General features: G+C 33.5%; 1 protein-coding gene and 1 pseudogene across 2 annotated transcripts in view; both read right to left on the bottom strand.

Annotated features, from left to right (window-relative positions):
* Positions 1-22203, bottom strand: part of SRP54 (signal recognition particle 54) — a 44269-nt gene that overhangs the window by 10970 nt on the left and 11096 nt on the right. For both annotated transcript variants that reach the window (XM_033107484.1, XM_033107485.1), the window contains exons 2-11: positions 16318-16428; positions 14154-14245; positions 13102-13186; positions 8509-8613; positions 7655-7721; positions 7515-7572; positions 4391-4541; positions 3152-3300; positions 2801-2901; positions 2208-2294 (exon numbers count right to left, since the gene is read on the bottom strand). In XM_033107484.1, coding sequence (XP_032963375.1) covers positions 2208-2294; positions 2801-2901; positions 3152-3300; positions 4391-4541; positions 7515-7572; positions 7655-7721; positions 8509-8613; positions 13102-13186; positions 14154-14245; positions 16318-16395 — 973 coding nt within the window. In that variant the 5' untranslated portion in view covers positions 16396-16428. The remainder of the gene's footprint in view (positions 1-2207; positions 2295-2800; positions 2902-3151; positions 3301-4390; positions 4542-7514; positions 7573-7654; positions 7722-8508; positions 8614-13101; positions 13187-14153; positions 14246-16317; positions 16429-22203) is intronic.
* On the bottom strand, positions 17762-19362 carry LOC117023206 (39S ribosomal protein L15, mitochondrial-like; annotated as a pseudogene).

The following is a 22203-nucleotide window of genomic DNA, read 5'->3' as shown; positions in this document are numbered from 1 at the left end:
CAGAGAGAAAATTCATATTAGAGAGCAACATATCAGAATTACTAGAATATGAGTGTGTGAAGTTTGTGAATTTAGAGAAAAGTATTTAGGCCACTGAGATCTTTTACGAAAATAAACATACGAAGATAAAGAAAAGAAAAGTGTAGAAGTTTTGCTTTTTTGCAAACAAAAACATGAGAAGAGACATGAAAGTAGGACAGGACTGGAGGAGTGTAAGCAAATCAGGTTCCAGTTTCCCTAAAGGCTGTACTGTACCTACAGCCCCTGCTTAGGCATTCTGAATTTGAAGTATCAGCACAATAAGAAACAAAGAAAGAAATGTCATAGCAGGCAGCTAGAAATGCAGAATTCAACAGTGGTAGAGAAGATTAAAGCTGAAATACATATTAAGCCATTACACAGAAGTGACAATTGAAGCTATAATGTAGGAAATCAACTGTCATGCAATCCAAGTGAAGAGTTTGAAACAGAAAAGGCAGGTAACACTTTAAATACTGGGACCCAGGGAAAAAGAAAGGTCACTACATTTAGAAATCAGGAGGCTCTTGGTGGCCTCAGATAGGAGTAGAATGTTAGGAGTACAACCAAAATGCAGAGACATAAGGAGTGACCCAGGAGTCGGAAAGTAGATTGACTAGGAAGATATTACCCAGTTTCGTGTGGTAATGGAAGCAGTAGTAGGGCTAGTTAAGATAGTGGAAGGCAGGGGGAAAGAATCAGGCAATCAAGGATAGATTCATTCATTCAACAAATACTTACTAAAGAAACTAAGCTAGGTAGTGCAAACATAAAAGATGAAAAACACAGTTATGAAACCTTTCATCTTCAAGCAGGGAAGACAGACATGGAATAATTGTGATGAATAATACAACCATTACAGGGTGCAATGGAAACAAATAGCAGAGGGTTCTAAGCCTAGGAAGTAGGTAAAACGTCCCTGAAGGGCATTTCAAGAGAGAACTGAAGTTTGAGTTAGCCAGTTTGGCTGGGGGAGAGGTGGGCAGAAGAAAGAAGAAAGGATGTCTGTCTAACAGGCAAAGAGACTAGGAAGGGCAATGGCCCAGAGGTGGTAGACAGCAGTGTCCATCTGAGAAACAGAGAGAAATTCAGCATGACTGGCACATGAAATGCTAACAGTGTCAAAACATGATGCGGAAGATGTGGCAGTCATTTTAAAACGTTCTAAAGGCAAGGGGAAGCCGCTGAAAAGATTTTAACAGAGGCAGTAATGGGATCAGATTTGCACTTTACAAAGACCATTTTGTTACTGTATCAGTGACAACACCTAAGTTTCTGACAAGCAAAAAGAGAAGATGTTATCATTCACTGATGATAAAAATGGGGTGGGAGGCAGGGAAGGGAAGATAAGGATACACTGAATTTGAAGTGCCTATAGAAGATCCAAAATGGTCTAGTAAACATACAGGTGTGAGTCTGAAGCTCTAGAGAAAAATGGCCTAGAATGATCCCCTAAAAAACGACACTGAAGAGAGAGGTAAAGACAAAGATACCTAACAAGATGAGTGAGAAGAAGCAAAGAGGCAAGAGCGTGTGTGGCAATGAAAATTAATGAATATCATCTTTTTGAGAAAAACAGAAATGGTCAATACCAATATGTTGAAAGTTTCTGATGTGCTGGACGTTTTACATACATCAGATAATTTAATCTTCACAACTCTATGAAGATACTTAGTATTATCTACTTTTTATAGATAAGGAAATTGAGGTTAATTTGGGAAAGTTATATGTTAGATTTAAGAACCAGAGCTCTTAATTGCAATGATATACTTCTCTATTGGAGTGATTGTCAATGTGGAGTGAAAAAAAACGTTTTTGTGCATTTAAACTCATTTTTAAAAATTTCTTTATATTTTACTTTATATATATAATTTATAAGTAAACAAACAGAATAGAAGAGAGTGTTCTAATTAACTTTTAACCTGTTTTATTTCAAGGAACCCAATGAAAGCCTCAATTTTAACCTTAAGGCAATTCGTTTAAAAGAAAGAAAAGCAAAACATGCAATTCTATAATTGCTCAGTTGTCTGAGATTTAAAATGATTTGCATGTAAATCATCTAAAAATATAAATATTTGAAGAATTGACTTTAGTAATAGATTTACCATTTCAAACAAATTAATACTAGCTTTATTAAAAAGAAGTCAAGGAAGGATATCTGACATAAAATGCTTTTGTTACTCACATACCATGTTTCAACTTCTCTATAAGGGCTTCATTGTCATCCAACTTCAACTCGTTGACTTTATCTATCAGTCCTTCAATGTCACCCATACCTACAAGACCCAAAAAAGTACAATTAACGACGAATAGAATACCTTGCTTTACATTATACAAAATACATGCACATACATAATAAGCGATAGGCAGGTCAGTTATTTCGATTACACTTTATAGGTGAGAAAACTGAAGCTAGAAAGGTTAAGTGACAAAGCAGGGACTCAAGCCCAGAGTTTAATTCCAAATTCCATGCTCTCTAACTACAACACCTGGAGACATCACAAAAGTTTTACTACCATTACCACTATTACTACAACCACATATTTTTGTACTGTGCTCTAAATCTTGTCCAAAGAACTTGCCATCTAAATGCTCATTTTACCACTCTAACCACAGGAAACAGATAACCATCATCCTTATTTTACAGATGAAGAAGATAAATCATAGAAGGAAATGATTTTCCTGAACTAGTTAGCGAGAGCGCAGGATTGAAATCCTAACCTGTCCTAAAGATCCATGCTATTTCTTGGAGATTTTTCCATACCCCCAGCACTGTACATACCAAGAAGTTTGCTGATGAAAGGCTGGGTTTTGAAAGGTTCAAAGTCATCTATATGTTCCCCTGTACCAATGAAAATAATTGGACTTTTTGTGGCAGCAACTCTGTGAAAAGAAAACATAAAAGGAAAACAAATTTCCAGCAGATTTCAAAGCTAATTAGACAAAGGTATATAGCTCAAGTTTCTTTTCACTAGTTAGAACTACATCAGAGGGACTCCAAAATTGTTTCTATTTAAACCTCTTTTATAGACCATATTAGGTCCATTATTGGAATATATTTTAAATAATCAATAAGAAAGCCACACACACGCGCGCAAGCCCAAGACAGGACAAGAGCATCAATGATACTTACGCACTGAGTGCACCACCTCCTTTTGCATGGCCATCAAGTTTTGTCACTATTACTGAGGCAACATCTACTTTATCTTTAAAAGCCTTAGCCTGAGCTTCACAAGCCTGTCCAATGGAGGCGTCCATCACATAAACAATGTTATCAGGTTGCTAGAAAATTTAAATAGAAAAGATACATATTTTTACTGATCTTATGCAATTTCATCATTAGAAACTACATAAAAATATTTATTACAAATAATTCTTCAATCAATCAATCAATATGTACTGTGGGAGTACTATGTATTAGGCACCATTTAGGTCCTAAGACAAAGAGATAAATAAGAAAATCCGTGTCCTTGTGGGACTTAAACATTCTAGTCAGAGGAGACTGATAATAAATTCAAACATTTTAATGAAAAGTCAAACATTTCAGATGTACAGTACTTAAAATGGGATGGAGAATATTAGTTTTGAGGTGTTGGGAGGCTTCTTAGGTAGGGTAGTCAGGGAAGGCCATTCTGGAGGTAACACTGGAGCCAAAGCCAGAATAAAGAGGAAAGAGTTATACAAAGATCTGGAAGAATTCTAGGCAAAAGAATAGCAAAAGTAAATGAGAAAAAAAAAAAGTAGCAGAGTGTACACTGAAACCAAAATGAATAAAGCAGAGGTGAGGCTATTACCCTTAGCTCTGCTCTACTAGGTCAAAATAATGGCAGAGCTAAAAAGAAACTTATTAGCATTGACCATCAACCAAAGAATATTGCCACCACCCTAATGGCAAAACATGGGCTCATAATATGTGCTACAGGATTATCTATAAACTGCTTCTTCTCCTCAAATTATTTCCATCACAATTTTAAAGAGACACTAAACAATGATTAATATTTTAAAATGCTTCATTGTGAAAATCTTTGAAAAGTTACTAAAGTAAATGTTTCAAGTTTTAATATTTACAGAAAGGAAATTCAATAGTCATGCAAGGTTAATTCTTAAATTTTCGTTTGTTATTTTTTCTCATACATACTAATAAGATGAATATGTGAGAAAGAAAATTATTTTTTTGATACTTGCTCATGAAAATTTCATATTTAATGTAGAGAAGATTAAGTCCTTATCAAACAGACAGCGGTGCCCGAAACACAAATAAATTATTTGGAGTCGGTCTTACAGGCAAAGAATAATTTATACAGATCATAAACTTAATCAGGGTTTATAATTAAATCAGCCAAAGTATCATGTAAAATTGAAAGCTACTTACTATAGCATTAGCAACTTGAAGCATTTCTTCAAACAAAGAGTCTTCTTGCTTATGACGACCACTTGTATCAACAATAATAATTTCAAAATTTTCATTCTTGAATTTCTCTACTCCTTCCGAGGCAATGATAACAGGATCCATTTCTGTATAGCTATTTAACATGGACAAATGATTTAACCACCACAACAGCAAAACTTTCAAATACTAATAATTTGGAAATTGTTAATATATCTTTTATCTATTCTGGAAAAGTCATAATGATCTCAATTTCAATTTAGAAGACTAAAATCTAGTAAGTATTAAATATAGCCATTTACTTCTAGATCAGCACAAAACAGTATCCAGTTTTCCAATTCCAAAATCCTGTATGATTCTGCTGCACATCTTTTCTGAATGAGTTGTTTCCCTCAATTTTTTTTATATTTTTAATACAGTAATTGAACTAGTGCTACCAGTATTTCGCACATGCTTTTTTCCTATTTAACACACGATAGCAAGCATTTCATAAAACAATTAAATAGTCTTATAAGACATGACTTTTAGGCTATACAGCACTCCACCAGATGGCTATGCTATTATTTATTAAATAAATGCCCTATTGTTGGCCATTTAAGGTTTTTCTATTTTCTTGGTATTAAAAATATAGCCAATATGAAATATACATAATATTGTTTCTTTGAAATTGTTATGACACACTCCTACAAGTTGAATTTGGATCAAATAGTCTGAATCACTTAGACTTGAAAATCAAGAAATGAGATATTTTAATTTGTATTCTTTTGATTAGTGGCAACTTTTTATACAGATCAATACTGTCAAAAGGAAAAGATATATGATGTGTAAAAAAAAAAAGTTTTCCCCCTAAATTAACAATAAATATCAGGTAGAAAAACAGTTAATAAGAATGGGTGGTAAACAAACAATGTGATATATAGATGATGTACTGCAGAATTGTACACATGAAACCTATGTAACTTTACTAACAATTGTCATCTCAACTTTAATTAAAAACTTTAATTAAAAACAGAAAAAAAATATGTGTGAGATTTAAATGAAGAAAACTACTATACTTAAGGACATAAAATCTTTTAACAAAAAATACATAGCAGCTTCCTAAATGGAACTATACAAATATAGTAAAGTTGTCAGTTCAGTTTTCTCCTAAATTAATTGATTTCAATGTAGTTCCATTCAAAACCTTAGGCAGATTTTTCTTTTTGGAACTTAATAAAGAATTCTAAAATTTATCCAGGGAAATAAGCTGATGAGAATAGGCAAGAAAATGTTGAAAAAGAAGATACAGATTAGTATTTCAGATATTTTTAAATATAATATACAATTAAAATTTATAAATGTGCAAAGAAATATGACCAAAAATATTCATAAGAGGACTGATTAATTATATACATGCATACAATGAAACACAATGATGTAATAAAAAACAATTACCTTAAACAGTATATTGTCTATTACAGAATTATCAAGTTCCCATTTTTTGTAATTGTTTTAATGAAGTATAACATATATAAAAAAGTTGCACAAATGATGAACTCAGTGAATTTTCACAAGGCAAACATATTCACATCAAGAATCAATGTAGCCAGCACCGCACTTCCTCCCAAGAGTAATCACTATGTTGTCATAAGACCCCAGTTTTAATCAACTATAGTATATATTCATATATAATAAAATGCACCATTTTAAATGTTTATTTTGATGAGTTTGACAAATTTACACAACCTATATAACCACTACTACAGCAATCAAGGTAAAAAGCACTGGAAGATTTCATTCAATTTAAAATTATCTATCTATCTGTCTGTCTGTCTGTCTGTCTATCTATCTATCTATATCTGTGTTCACTTGTATAGCCATTGAAAAAGCACAGATGGACTCGTTAAAAACTGGTAACTCGGAAGTGAAACAGTGCTTTCACTTCTTTTATTTAAAATTTTTAATGGAGATAATGTGTGTTTTTTTAAAAAGACAAGACAAATAACATAACAAACAGTTCTGTACCTACTGCCCCACAAATGCTGTATGTAAATTTAACACTGCAGATATAGTTCAAGTCCTTCCCCAGTCCCATTCCCTTCAGCCCTCCCAGAGGAAACAATGCTCTCTAATACTTTAGTCCACATTATGTTGTATGATTAACTTTACATGAATAAAGGAGAGATTATTTAATAAATGGTATTGAGACTACTGGTTAAAAATTAATGCTCTGCCTTTGGCCAAGCAATTATCAGCTACATTATATCATTTGCAAATTGTGAACCCTAAAGATATTACTGTTTATTATCCCTTGATTTTTTAAATCTATATTAGAAACAGTTCTTATCCTAAAAATAAAATTCCTAACATTATTCTTTAATCTGCCTGTTAGAAATTATCATAAAAAATAACTAAACAAAAAAAATTTTAAATAGAAACATGTCAGAGCCAAAGTTCACCAGCTTTTTTGGCCAGCCAAAAAGTAGAAGGTAACGACTAACAAAAATAATTATCACCATTTAATTACCTCAGATTTTAGCTTCTTTAAACTTTCTTCCTAAGGGTATAATAAACCATTTACCTTAATAATGTTAAGAAAAGTGCTATTCCCTCAAACAAGTCCTTCTAAATTCAATCTAGACTCATTTCTTTTAATTAATCATTCTAACACATACAAGCTACCTAACTCAAGACTAATGTGTCAAATGAAGGATAGCAATGATCAGAATCTCTACCTGAGATAAGGCATTTTAGGACGATCAAACTTTTTAAATTATGTACTAAAGAAACAGACAATATGGAATTCACCACTGTGTGTTTAATCGAGGAATGCTTCAGACAGGTCTCAAAAGAAACAATGGGAATAGAGAAGAAGAATGTCAGAAAGCATGTAAGGCAGAATGGTAAGTACAGGCAGAATTAAAAACTACACAATGTCCACTCTGATCTATCAGGCTGAATCAGAAGAGTCATGTATGATAATAAAAGATAAAATTTATTAATTACATCCCCACGTTATTCCAGAAAGGATTTAAGCTTATTAGTATATATTGAAATGTGACCAGACAGCATAAAATAAAGACAGACAAGATGAAGCACATGAGAATTAAAATAGAAAACAGAAACCCACCTTCCATAGAATGGAATTCTTGCTTTAGTAGCATTCTGTTTTAACTGGTCAAAAGCCCCTACGAGATAAAAAGAGTTAATGAGTTCTCAAACTTGAAAATAAAAATTACAGAAAACAGTTTTCAAATTTCCACACATTACCTGCTCTGAATGTGTCTGCACATATCAAACAGGTCTTCCAACCTTTCCTCTGGTAATAATATGCTAGCTGGGAAAGGAAGATTAAAAAAAATAATATCAATAAATACAAATTATTATATATAATTTTTTCTGTTTAACCTTGTTATTTACTTAAGGAGTAAAGTAAAACTCATATTCTCCTAAAAATATTATAAATTTTTGAGTATAGCAAATTTCCTAAAGAATTTAAATTCTAACTGTCAGACAGACACATTCAAAGGATATAAAATAATCAAGCAACAAATGACCATAGTAAAAAATGTTTATTATCAATGTTAATTAAGTAAAAACAAACAATAACATAAGACTCTAATAAATAAACCTTTGTTTTATTCCTAAACCATAACATAGTTGAGGCTTGTGAAACAAAATGTGGTAACAAAGTTGAAATGCCCAATTCTGGAGAAAGGGTGGTATAATGAATTAAAAATTAGCATAAGGATGCAAAATGAACATCTATGTTATGCTGGGAGAGACACTGTGAATAGGAAGTCTTGAGCCATAGAAGGTAAGGTAAGGTTTCTATATTTTTTTCTCAAAAAAATCACTCACCTCCTTAAAGGATAGAAAGTCTTTTTGGTAAAAGAAATAGCACAATTATATAGAGGTCTACCATTGTCACAAAAAAACAATCACAAGAGAGACTATAGGATTCCTTCTTATCCTACAAAAAGCTACTACAAATACATAATAAATACATCAAATAACACAAAATTGTAAAGCAACAATACTGTAAAGCCTGGCTTTAACATAAAATTTGACTTATACAAACATATCTTCCCCATGACTTTATTTTAAAATTAAGTGTACTTTACCTTTGAACATGTTGTTGTTTTACCACTCCCTTGCAATCCAACAAACATGATCACGTTCTGTTTTCCTTTAGTGGGTGTCCATGCTTTAACTCCAGGGTCTACAAGCTACATTCCGAAAACAAAATCAGGTTAACATGTGCTTACATTCAAAACACCTCTTCCCAAAATTTTTATATTGTAAAAATAATTTAAGGACATGTGGTATAAAAGACAACCATAATTCTACAATTCTAATGCAATTCTGTTTCCCTTTGTACACACATAGTGAAATTTAAGAACTTAAAATAATGCATTGTGAAGTCATAAGCAAGCCTATACTTCCAAACGAATTCACAGTAAGGATCTCAAAACATTTTTTAGAACAAACCAGAGTGTGAATAAAATGCGAGACCAAAGTCAACAATAATGAAAACAGTATGGTATTGACAGGAAAACAGACACACAGACCAATGGAATAGAATTCAGAACCCAGAAATAAACCCACATAAATATGGACAGAAAATTTTTGACAAAGAAGCCAAAAACATACAATGGAGAAAAGACAGCCTCTTCAATAAATGGAGCTGGGAGAATTGGAAAGCCATGGGCAAAAAAATGAAACTAGACTGCTCTCTATCACCATGTACCAAAATTAACTCAAAATGTATCAAACACCTAAACACAAGATCTGAAATGATAAACTGCATAGAGAAAGCAAAGGTACTAAACTTATGGACCTTGGGTTCAGAGAGAATTTTATGAATTTGACCTCAAAGGCAAGGGAAGTAAAAGCTAAAATAAATGAATGGGACTGTATCAAACTAAATAGCTTCTGCATAGCAAAAGAAACCATTGACAAAATAAAGAGGCAACCAACCGAACGGGAGATTTTTGCAAACAACTCCTCCGATAAGGGGCTACAATTCACACAACTCAACAACAACAATATAAACAATCCAGTTAAAGAATGGGCAGCGGACTAGAAGAGACATTTCTCCAAAGAGGACGTACAAATGGGCAATAGACATATGAAGAAATGCTCAACACCACTAGTCATCAGAGAAATGCAAATAAAAACCACAATGAGATATCACCTCACCCCAGTTAGAATGGCTATCATCAACAAGACAAATAGTAACAAGTGTTGGAGAGGCTGTGCAGAAAAAGGAACCCTCATACACTGTTGGTGGGAATGAGATTGGTGCAGCCATTATGGAAGGCAGTGTGGATGGAGGTTCCTTAAATTAAGAACAGAATTACCATATGACTCAGCAATCCCTCTCCTGGGTATCTACCCAAAAAATCTGAAAAAATTTATCCATAAAGATGTGTGCTCCAGTGTTCACTGCAGCTTTATTTACGGTGGCCAAGACATGGAAACAACCAAAGTATCCTTTGATAGATGAATGGATAAAGAAGTTGTGGTATATATACAAATGGAATACTATTCATACATAAGAAAAGATGAAATAGTACTATTTGCGACAACATGGATGGATCTTGAGGTTATAATACTAAGCAAAATAAGTCAGACAAAAAAGTAGAGAACCTATGATTTCACTGATATGTGGTATATAAAATTGAAAACAACACAAGAACAAGACAAACAAATGAAGAAAAAAAACTCATAGACACAGACAATAGTTTAGTGGTTACCAGAGGGTAAGGGGGAAGAGGGGTGGTAGATGAGGGTAAAGGGGATCAAACATATGGTGATGGAAGGAGAACTGACTCTGGGTGGTGAACACACAATGTGATATACAGATGATGTATTACAGAATTGTACACCTGAAGTCTATGTAACTTTACTAACAATTGTCACCCCAATAAACTTTAATTTAAAAAAAACAACAACGTGAGACCAAGTTTGAGCCAAAGGAGCAATCTACATCTGTGCTGCAGAAATATAAAAATATATGTACAGGACACACGTGAGTTTTTAAATTTCTAGTAGTGACATTAAAAAAGCAAAAACTATTGATATTAATTTTAATACTTTAACCTGATACATCCAAAATATTAACATTCTGTCATGTAGTCTACATTTAAAAATTAGTAAGCTATTTTATATTCCCTTTCCCCATACTAGATCTTCAAATTTGGCATGTATTTCATACTTAAAGCACATCTCAGTTTGGAGTAGCCACATTACAGTGTTCAACAACCACATGTACCTAGTTGTTGCAATATTGACTGAGACAGCACATATCTTTATGTTCAATTTGACAAACATTTATTTTTGAACAAAATTACATGTGAAAGACTTTCCAGCTCAGTCAAATGTCAAATTCTCCGAAGCCAAAGTTCTACTGTTCTATAAAGTTATTATATTTAGAGGGCTAGAAAAAAATAATCATCAATTTTATAATGACAGTGGAAAATTAAGGTTCACATATGGACCCTCCCCAAACTTACATATAAGCAATGAGGAATTTTTAAAGTTCATTTTAAAAAGTAATTTATTTGCAAGTCAGTTGTTTGGAGCTTGAAACATGTATCTCCATATGATAATAAAGCCATAATAATAGTTAATATCCTAGACCAGAGGTTGGCAAACTATGTGTATATAAAAGCTCTAATGGAACGTAGCTCCACGCATTCATTTACTGCTTTTGTGCCACAACAGCAGTGCTGAGTAGCTGTGACAGAGACCAACCATATGGCCCACGAAGTGTAGCATGGGCTAAAGGATACACGAAAGTCACATAATCCATATTATACTTGAATTTAGAGGAAAGCCATGTGGTAGAGAAGGGAGGAAAAGAAAACACGTTTTGTTAATCTCTTTCCCAGGCCTAACCTTAAGCAAACTTCTGAAATGGGCAAAATCTATCTTAAACATACATCCACTCCCCTTCCTCCTAGATCCTTTCAGAACACTGATACTACCCTCTATTCTCCTCCATTCTCTATATTTCATGACAGAAACACTGTTCTCTATGAACCTACTATTTGGAACATATACGTTTTAGTGAATAATTATTTTATAAATCTATCTTCTCTCCCAACTGCACCCTACAACAGCAATACTGAACTTTTTAGTCACAGGACTCCTTTATAAACATTGTACTTTGTAAAGGTTAGCTGAAATGTGAAATCAGAAGCCATATAAACTTTCATACTCTTATTACATTAAAATCTGTTACTGTATCTTGAGCTTTGAATGGATTTTATACTGGTGCATGATTTTATAACATCATACATTAGTCATTTTTAAAATATTGGTTCACATTTCACTATACAAGATCAAATAATTTTGTTTACTAATATCAACACTCATCTCAGCAGAAAAGTAAGTATTGAGATGCTGTCAGTGGTGGAGATGTTAAGTTTCTAGTTTTCACTTGAAAGCTCGAATTTTATCACTGGCCACAATATTGTTAGTTATTTGCTTTAAAGTGACAGGCTCATTTTATCTACTTTGCAGCAAATATCTGCCAAATGTCCAAGTATGAATAACTACATATTACAATATTTGTCTGTTTTTAATTCATATAAAAAAGGTGTTCTATGAAAGAATTGTATAGCTTAGCTTGCAAACAATCACACACACATTTTCCTCAAGACAACCATCAAATTTCACTATGCAGCAAAAGTGCTTTCTGCATATTTCCCATTTCATTACATAATATCTTATAAAAACATGTATATACTCCAGTGTCAAGATTTAATACAACTAGTAATTTCTACTGCTACCTCAAGGACATTCTTAAATTAAACTGCATGCATGCATGCACATATGTATATATGTATGTCTATGTATGAATGTATTTATTTATATTTATTTACTTATATCTATTTATTTATTTTACTGCCAGTGTGTGCTAGTGAAGAGTACAATGGCTACTACAATAGTATGTTTGATACCACTACCTCAATTTATGCTAGGCAGTTTTACCCACAATTGCTTTTGCACCATCAGTGCAAACATCAACACAGTAAAAAAGGAAAAAGGCATATTTTAGTGTTATTGTAAAAACAATTTGACCTTGCTTCGTACACCACTGCGCTGGACCATAAGCTTCTGAGTATAAGCACCAGTCTTAATCATCTGTTATCAGCAGCATTTGGCATACTGCCTACAATAAGGCAGGTACTCGATAAATGCTTCTTAATGAAGCACTTGATGCTCCAGAATTGCCTATAATGCCAAACTCTAAAAATAACCATTTTCACTGCCCCTGTGCTGACCTCAAGTGCTAGATGAAAAGCAATCTGGAAATAATGGGAGGAGTAGTCCTCTACAAGGAGTTTGGAGGCAAATTCAAAGGGAATTCTGTACACAATGAACCCTTTCCCAGAGTGACTTTCTGCACAAAAGTAGGAAGTTCAATAGGCAAAACTTGATGTTAACTTTTCAGAACTTGGCTTGGCCTTTTTGGTAGGATTACTATGAGCCTTCAGAGTTGTATTCAGAATTTTGTATTCAGAAAAGTCTATAATAAAAACATGCCACTTTAGAAAAGTTAATAATCCTTCAATTAGTATTTTAAAATATTTCAATATTCTATAAAAACATAAAAGTATAGTGAAATAGTATTCCTGTTTGTAGTGCTAATGTATTTTTATACATTGTTTATAGAGAATCATAGCATCATCTTGGTATACTTTTACCTTCACAAGTTCTTTAAATACAGCATGCTGAATCATTTTTCTTTTGTTAAGACCAGATGCCATCTCTTCAAGATCAATAGCAGACCTTCATGATGACAGTATTTGGGGGAAGGAGGGAGAAAAGCCAGTTAAGACACTCTAAAAAAGAAGTTTCTGCCCCAAAGAATACAGTAATAGTCAATCATTCATGGTACTAGTCTTCTAATTAACATGCATATAATTACTACAGATTCAAAAGTCTATACCATAAAGAATTTACCGTGTAACACGAGATGCAAGGCTTTGGTTAGTTTTTCAAGACTATTTTTGAAAAGTCTAAATATTAATTTGTCCTCATATTACTACAAAGTATTAATTTTATTCATTTTTCTTGCAGCATATATACTTTATATATCTTGATACCTAGCAGAACATAGAACTACTTTCTTTAGTTCTAAATGCTTAAATGCTAGTACTTCTATTTTTATTACGCAGTCTGATAATATGAAAAGGAGGGATGGCCTGGGCGTGACAAGAGCTAGGATTCAAGCAGTTAATTGACGTGCCTATATTATTCCATATGCCCTGCCCCAGTCAGTGCCTCTCCCAATGAACACAAGAACTGAGACCACACACATTTCGCCTTCATTTACATATGGACAGAGAAACCAAAAGGGGAACAAAAAAGAATACAATTCTCTAATAATGAAGGAGGCTGATTAATGCCATCTTAAACCTGAAAGGGATCAAACGGCACCACTTCTCTATGAAGAATCTGAATTATTAAAAGGCTTTTATATTAAAATACTATATACAGTACATGACTGAATCCATCCAAATATAGTAAAACGGAAAGAAATCCATAATTAAATGAAAGCCACATGTAGTTTATTCTTTGAACCATCATTATGAAAACACACTCTATATAGTCTTCCAACATATGAGTTCTATTCTTTTCCAGTGCTGTACATGAAAAATGTTTCATCATATAGCAGACTTTTCTAGTTAGCTCCTCATCCCAGTAAACTAAATTTAGTTTTTGCCTGTTTTTTTACGTGATTAATTTAACTTACTTTACATTTTCTCTTAGTTGCTTCACTAGTTTAATATTAACATCTGCTTCCAATAATGCTGTACATACTTCTTTTAGCATAGCATTTAATACCTGCAAATAAATGAATAAAAATTGAAATCACTCAGTGTAACATTTCAATTATATAAAAACAATGGTTGATCAGTCATCATACTATCACAGTTTAATAAAAACAATACTACACTATTGGGGGAACAAAAAGTTTTTCAGTCAGCCTTAGGGAGATCACATTATTAAATGTCTAGTCATTTTGTCAAAATAAGACATCCTATTTAGTTTTATTCAACTAAGTATTAATTACCACAATTTTATTCCTATATTAAAGTAATAATAGTATAGACAATATACAAGCCAAAGAAAGTTACTACCCAATAGATGTTGCCAATGAGGTTTTCATTGAACACTTCCTATTGCTGATACACAGCACTTTATATTCATAATATGTGCATAATTGGACTACGATGAAGGAAAATGTAACAAAAGAAAATGACCCAGTCTGACCTAAAAACTCTTACTATTTCCACTCAGAGTGGAGGAACAAAGTGAAAAGGAAACTATCTCCACTACTAACTCATTATCATCACATATTTGTTGAGTGGCAAGGCATTGTGGTTAAAAGATTATAAACTACAAAGCCTTAAGAAGATGACACTTTTGTATGACACACTCATGTAAATACGTGTGTACATACAAGAAAGTAAACTCCACGAGGACAGGAAATTTAGTCTGTATTGTTCACTGCTATATCCGGTGCCAGCAAAAATGTCAGCAAAAATGTAGGCCCTCAAATATTTCTTGAATGAATTCTCATCTTCAACTCACTTTATATGGCCTACAGTGGATTATCAGATTTCTCTATCCCTCAAAAAGGATCTGATAAAAATGGAGCTGATGTTTCATTAGAGGGATTTTTCCTTGCTAATTCCCTAGCAGCACAGTACCAAGAATGGAGAAGCTGCCAATTCAAGCAACAGCTGTTATTCTACTTTCCACCAAGCTCTTCTGCCTGGTTTCTTTTTTCTCTACTGTAAACAAACAGCATAAGAGTTACACAACAGGGAAAACTGTTGGGAAAGCTGTTTTATTTATTCTGAGTTCCAAAGACTAAACAATGGTTTAAGTTAAGACTTGTTATTTAATAATAATTATCAGAAAAAGCCCTGCATGAGGAAATAGGAAAAAGATTCTAATTCTGGTTCTTCCAATAAATAAACTGACTTTCTGTTGTTAGGAAATGAAAGGCTGAATTAGCTGAGCTCAAAGATGGTCCCAAAATTACTTAATTCCATTAGTTTATTAAAGTGCTGATATCAAACTCTATGTCAGAATTTTTTTTCAAACCTCTGAGTAAGAAAGTACTTTTTAGCTATTATTTCATTTGACCCTTAAAACCACCTTGCAAGGTAAATGCTATTTTCTCATTTTATACATTAAGGAAGCTGACTTGGCCAAGTTTATAACATAGGTACTAAGAGGGATGCTAAGCAAGGTCTTCTAAAACCAAATGGCAGCACTTTTCCATTGGTACCACAAAATATAAAGTATACTTGTGGGCTACAATCATCTCTTTTCAATTGACAAACCAGTAAGATACAATGTGTAAGAAAAAAATGGGAGATAGCAGTATGTTAAACTGAAAAAATAAAGCCAGGAAGAAGATTATTTCAGATACCATATAGGGAGTCAGTTTACAAAATCTCCAAAAAACTGAATGAGGATTTCAGAGGAAATGAATCAAAATAGCCAAGATGAAAATACTAGCCTTTTATAAGTATGCTAAATAAAAGTCGAGGAGAAAAGGTCAGATACGCATATGCCTCGCCAAGAAGAAAGAAGCAGGATACTGAAATTTTAGGCCTAGGTCAAGAGGAAAAGCAAATTTCCAGATCTAAGCCATTTTCAAAATATAAAATATATGTCATTTGTACATGTAAGTTTTTGTTTTGTTTTTGTTGTAATTCTTTATAGAAAGTTGAAATTGACAAGATAGCCAACTTCTCAATAAAAAACACTATCTAGTGTATTTAGTTTTAGGTTTTCATCTACAGGTATGAAGTCTACATCAAAATAAATATAAACATAGAGATTACTCCCCAATGCTAGTGATGATGTGCAATCATATATATTTCATGTATTTTACATACCTCTTCATTGATAATGGTGGCATTGCTCAATGAGCGTAACGCTGATGTTATTTTTCTTCCAAGGTCTGCTAGTACCATCTTGAAGGCTTTAAGATGTGATCACAAGAAAATCTAGGAAGGAAAAAAATTTAACTAGAAACATTTGAAAACAATCAACACCAGTTCCCGTAACTGTAGACTTCTAAAGAAGAGTATTTAAGTTTAAAGTACTCTAGTGTTTAGATACCACAACTTCAGCTTCTATAGCCTCAACTTACAGCTTCAATATAGTCAGTTCCAAAAGTTAAAGTTACCACTTGATGCCTTACATCTGAATACCTAATTGGAATATACTAGATGAATCAGTAAATTTAACAAGTCTGATAATACGTTTTGAGGAAATGATGACATGATCTCAAATTAAATCTGTTGTCATTTTGGACACACTCGTGAATATGAATAACTGACTGATGTATCATGTACATTTTTATTTTTTTCTATTTTTAGGTTCTTAAATAATTTTCTTTTAAGAAAATACATAGCCAGGAATCACTTTATGTCTACTGTGGAAAAATTATCATGAATTATCCAAGATGTAATTGCATCAAGATAAACTGAGCTTTCTTATGGTTTAGATACAACAGATCTTGGAAAAGCTAAATAAACTTACTGAACTATTGAATCTTTTACATTAATTTTCACAATTACCAATTGTTTTTATGGCTTATATGCTCACTGAACAATTCTTTCAACATCATTTAAAATGACTGAAAGACAAAGGTCTCCAATATTTATGAAATAAGTAAATGTATATTAATTAGAATTAGAATACTTACTTTCTTCAATAAAACAATGTTAATGGCTTAATCATTAACTGTCTATGCATCAGAGTCCCGAAAATTAACTCACTTGGAATTTCTGTTTCAATTTTGCTATCAAATATCATACTACTTAGAAATCATTTACCAGTCTTAAACCTTAAACTCACATCCCACATCTCTATAATCTCGAGTTGAGCACTGACCACCTTAACACTCACTCGGTAGCAGTTTCCCTGAAGCTACTGATGAAAAAGGGGGCATCATTTCACAGGCTCTAACCTTGACTGAACAAGGATACAAATCAATCCCATTCCACTTGCACATTCATTCTGATTTGCAACAATAAGACAACACCTTTTTGAAAAGATCATGAAAAAATCAACTAGAAACACTCTAAAAGTTATAATCCTCCTTTGGCCAACCAGGGAATTTTTATCTTTGAGATAGAACCCACAGATTTAGTTCCTCTATGCAGTCCTTACTTACTGCACTTTTATTTTAATTTTAGATTAAAAAGGAGATGATTACACAGAAAACATCAAAAAAAAAATCTAGAGAATTACAGATTAAGAAAATGCAATGAGAAATACATATGTTTCATTCCCTTTCCCCGTACTTGTTTACAATTCTGCTTGGAAGGAAATTCATGAACTATAATACTTGAGGAGATTCTCAACTGTAGGTTTTAGGATTTTCTTATCTGCCATATTCACCACCCAAAGAAAATCTGCCTTGGATCCTCTTGTGTACTAAGCATTTTGAAGAGTTCATGTTTAGTGTTATCAGGTAAAATAGAACCATACTTCTTGGTGAGTGGAAGTCTTGCTTCAGGAAGTTTGGCAAGATCTACCAGGTAACCACAATTCTTTGCATCACTGTAATACAGGACCAGGGCTTCAGGTGGAATCATTCGTTTTGGAATGGGTTGTCCCCACAGAAAGAATGGAACAGGTTTGCACAGAATTTCCAGACTTCTTGGATCATAGAAGACTATAGTAACACCACCACTATTTTGTTTTCAATTGCAGCAATGGCTAGTTCTGAAGCCAACTGTACCTCAATATTAACTTTTACCTTAAAGGTGTCAGTCTCCTCTACCAGCTAGACACCATAATCCCTTTTAAGTGGCTAGATGGTCACACCTCTCCATTGACAAACTGGGTTAAGTCAATAAATAGGTTGAAGAGGATCAACTCGACCCAAGTCAATAAGATACTGCATGCAGACTATTGAGTCTCCAAGGGTGACACTGGTGTCTGAAGCTATGTCCTCCATTAAATCCATACTTGGGAATTTGGATGTAAAATGGGGTTTGGCCTCCCCTGAAGCCCAGTTGGGGCCGGGTTCCTCTCTACTGCTCTCCTTTATGGCCTCTGCCACATTTTCTACCTCCTCTCTGACCTCTTGGTCATCTTTCCAGTTTCCTGGAGCCTGGATTCAGTTTTAAGTTGGCCAGATTCAAACAGGGCAGGGCCCAAGGCAGGTCCAATGCCCTGGGCCCCCCTGCCCTTCATGGGACTGGCCATGGCCTGCACAGCTGAGAACCTCCACAGGCACCCTTATATCATGTACGTTTTTAAATGGAGAGAGAGAGAGAGAGAGAAAGGTAAAATCTCCACCCAGTAATATTGTGTAATTTACCAAATTGAAGAACTTTTTAAAACTATTTTAATTCATGAACTAAGCAAAAAACAAAGAAAACCCAAAAGCTTTATTTAATACATCACTTAACTTTTCACACATATTACATTATCTCATTTTATTCTTCTAAAAACCAAGAAAAGACATATATTATTAACTTCCCTATTTGAAAGCTATTCTTGATTCCTCAACTCTAAACCAAGACAACCTCACAGGCTCCTTCCTGCTCTAAAATGTTATGGTTCTATAAAATGTGTAGATGTACCTACTACATATTAAGTCAGGATGCAGACTCATGGACGGTAAACGAGCAAATATCACTTACAGAACCTGCTCTCAAATTGCTTATCTCCTTGCTAATAAGACACAGCACATGAATGAACTGCAAAATAATGTAAATGTGACGAGAGAATTCCTCTTGCCTGACTGACTTCAAACTGGGACATTGGTTTTTCCCTGCCTTCAGACTGAAACCAAAACACCAGTTCTTCCTACGCAGGTCTCCAGCCTGCCAGCCTTCAGACTGGAACTACCCCACCAGCTCGGCTTTCGTGAGTATCCGTCTTGTGGACTCATCCTGTGGATCTTGGGACTTGTCAACCATGAGCCAACTCCTCATAATAAATCTCTTTTTTATATGTGTATATACACACACACACACATCATATTGGTTCTGCTTTTGTGAAGAACCTAAGTAATACCAGTAAAGTCCTAGTTCAAAGCTAGCAATAAAAGTTTATGGTCAACTGCCAATGATTATTTCTGTAAAAATTCAAAGAAAGAAAAAACAGGCTCAAGTAGATGAATTTGATCCTGAAATATGGGTAGAATTTGGATAGGTGGAGAAAAGGACAAAAGGGAATTTGAAGGTGAAATGATGTAAGCAGAAACAGAGACACGGAAAAGCCCGGGACACAACTTATACCTTATGTACGCATGGTTCTTATACATTATTGAGTATTATTTGGGGGACAGTAAATAAAACATTCTGGTCTGGATAGAGGGATATCCCACCCAGGAATACTGTGTAATTTACCAAATTGAAGAACTTTTTAAAACTATTTTAATACATGAACTAAGCAAAAAACAAAAAAAAAAACACAAAAGCTTTATTTAATACGTCACTTAACTTTTCACACACATTACATTATCTCATTTTATTCTTTTAAAAACCAAGAAAAGACATATATTATTAACTTCCCTATTTGAAAGCTGTTCTTGATTCCTCGACTCTAAACCAAGGTAACCTCACAGGCTCCTTCCTGCTCTAAAATGTTATGGTTTTATAAAGTGTGTAGAAGGAAACACAAGCTCTAAAAATCAGGTTAAAACATATCAATTGTCCAATATACTAGCACTACAGAAAAGTCCATTGTTCAAAACAACTGCTTTGGTAACTCTTCCAAACAAATGTAGTCTAAATTAGTCAACAAAGATGATCTAGACTATATCCTATCCTGTCTATAGGGTATACTGGAGATTAAAAATAAGAGAAATAGGAAGATGAGAGATGACTCTTTCAACATAAGGGAAAGTGGAGAGGTGAGGGGAGTCAAAGGAAAAAGGAAGGGAAAATACATTCAAGGACCAATCACTGGCAAAGATATTCCAGATTGAGCTCTAAATTAAACACTACACTTTCATTTGGGTAAAATTTCATAATTTAGAACCTAAAAAAATTACCACTGGCACTTGATAGATTGAGAAAAAAAATGCTTACCGTAAATTTTTCACAATTACATGGTTACTTAACTACTGCATAGAAAAGATCCAGAACTTCTCATTTCTTATCCCATACTCATTATACTAAATTTCTGCTTAAGTAAATATTCGTCAGGTAAGAAATAAGATTCAAATGTTCCAGTTCATTTCCTTTACTACTGTGTTACCGAGAATGATCCTAATTACGACATCACAAAGAACATTTTAGAGATTATGTCATAAACAGATCATCCTCCATTTTTAAAAGCTATACTAGTTAACTTTTAAAAATAAACCTATCTTCCCAAGTTGATTGGCTCTTTTAAATTAAAAAAACTTCTGTGAAATTTTCCAATACATTTTTCCTTATGTTAGTACTTACTGGCAACATATTTTTTAATATATTTGCCTGATTACAAAAACCTGCACTTCAGTAAAGGAATAATATTTAATAATATCTTTTATTTATACAGTGTTTCCTCTGCAATTTCCAAGGATGTATTCTGTAAACTCTGGTGTTAGAATTCTACTCAAAACCACAATGACTCCCCATTTCATGCAGAGGTAAAGTCCTCAGAATGGACTGACTATAAGGCACTCTCAAATTCTCTCTTCCTCCCTCCCTCCTTCCCTCCCTCTTTCTCGATTTTAATCCCACTGACCTTGCTGTTGATGCTGCACATTTCCACCTCAGGGCCTTATTACTAGCTGACACACTCTTCCCCTGGCTGACAATATACCGTGTTTCCCCGAAAATAAGACCTTAGCCAGACCATCAGCTCTAATGCGTCTTTTGGAGCAAAAATTAATATAAGACCCAGTCTTATTTTACTATAAGACCGGGTCTTTAATTAATATAATATAATATAATATAATATAATATAATATAATATAATATAATATAATACCGGGTCTTATATTAATTTTTGCTCCAAAAGACACGTTAGCGCTGATTGTCCAGTTAGGTCTTCTTTTCGAGGAAACATGGTAGTAACTTCCTCCCTCATCTCCTTTAGATCATTGTCCAGATGCAGTTTCTCAAGGAGGCCTTCCCTAATCACTTGTTTAAAATTGCAAACCCATTACCCTTTATTTTTTCTCATTGTTCTAGGTATTACCAATTAACACATGATTTACTTATTTATTGTTTTTGGTCTATATGTCCCAACTGAAATGTAAGCCACATGAGGGCAGGGATTTTTGCCTCTTTTGCTCTTTCCTCTGAGCTCACTGCTTTATCTATACTCAGTCTTATACAGTTAAGTCCTTAGTAAAAATGAACTTTATGAATGAATGATGTATTTAAGACCTTTAGGGAATACGCAAGACTATGCGTATTCTTGAAAGCCAAGTCATGAAAGGCCTTACAAATATCACTTAAAGACCATTAAAATAAACCAAAGAAAATAACACAACAAATCAAAAAATCAATGAACTAGGTAACTGATATTATACAATTAATATTCATTTGCCATTACCTATTATATCTCTTCAGAATTTCCCTAAAAAGAATTTCAAGCAAGATTCTTAAAAATTAACTTCACCTTATTCTAATATGCACATTAAAATTCAAAACATTTTTTAATGTTAATAGCTAACTCTGCATCAAACTGCAATAATTTACAGTTCAAGCACATGCATTCAAAACTCTCTAGGCTAACAAAAAGATTTCTAGAAGTAAATCTGTGTATACTACAATTTCACAAAAGAGGGATCTCTACTTAGATGCAGCTGTTGGAAAAGT

This window comes from Rhinolophus ferrumequinum, chromosome 6 (assembly GCF_004115265.2).
Source record: "Rhinolophus ferrumequinum isolate MPI-CBG mRhiFer1 chromosome 6, mRhiFer1_v1.p, whole genome shotgun sequence".
Taxonomy (NCBI): Eukaryota; Metazoa; Chordata; class Mammalia; order Chiroptera; family Rhinolophidae; genus Rhinolophus; species Rhinolophus ferrumequinum.
This window is presented reverse-complemented; position numbering and strand designations above follow the sequence as displayed.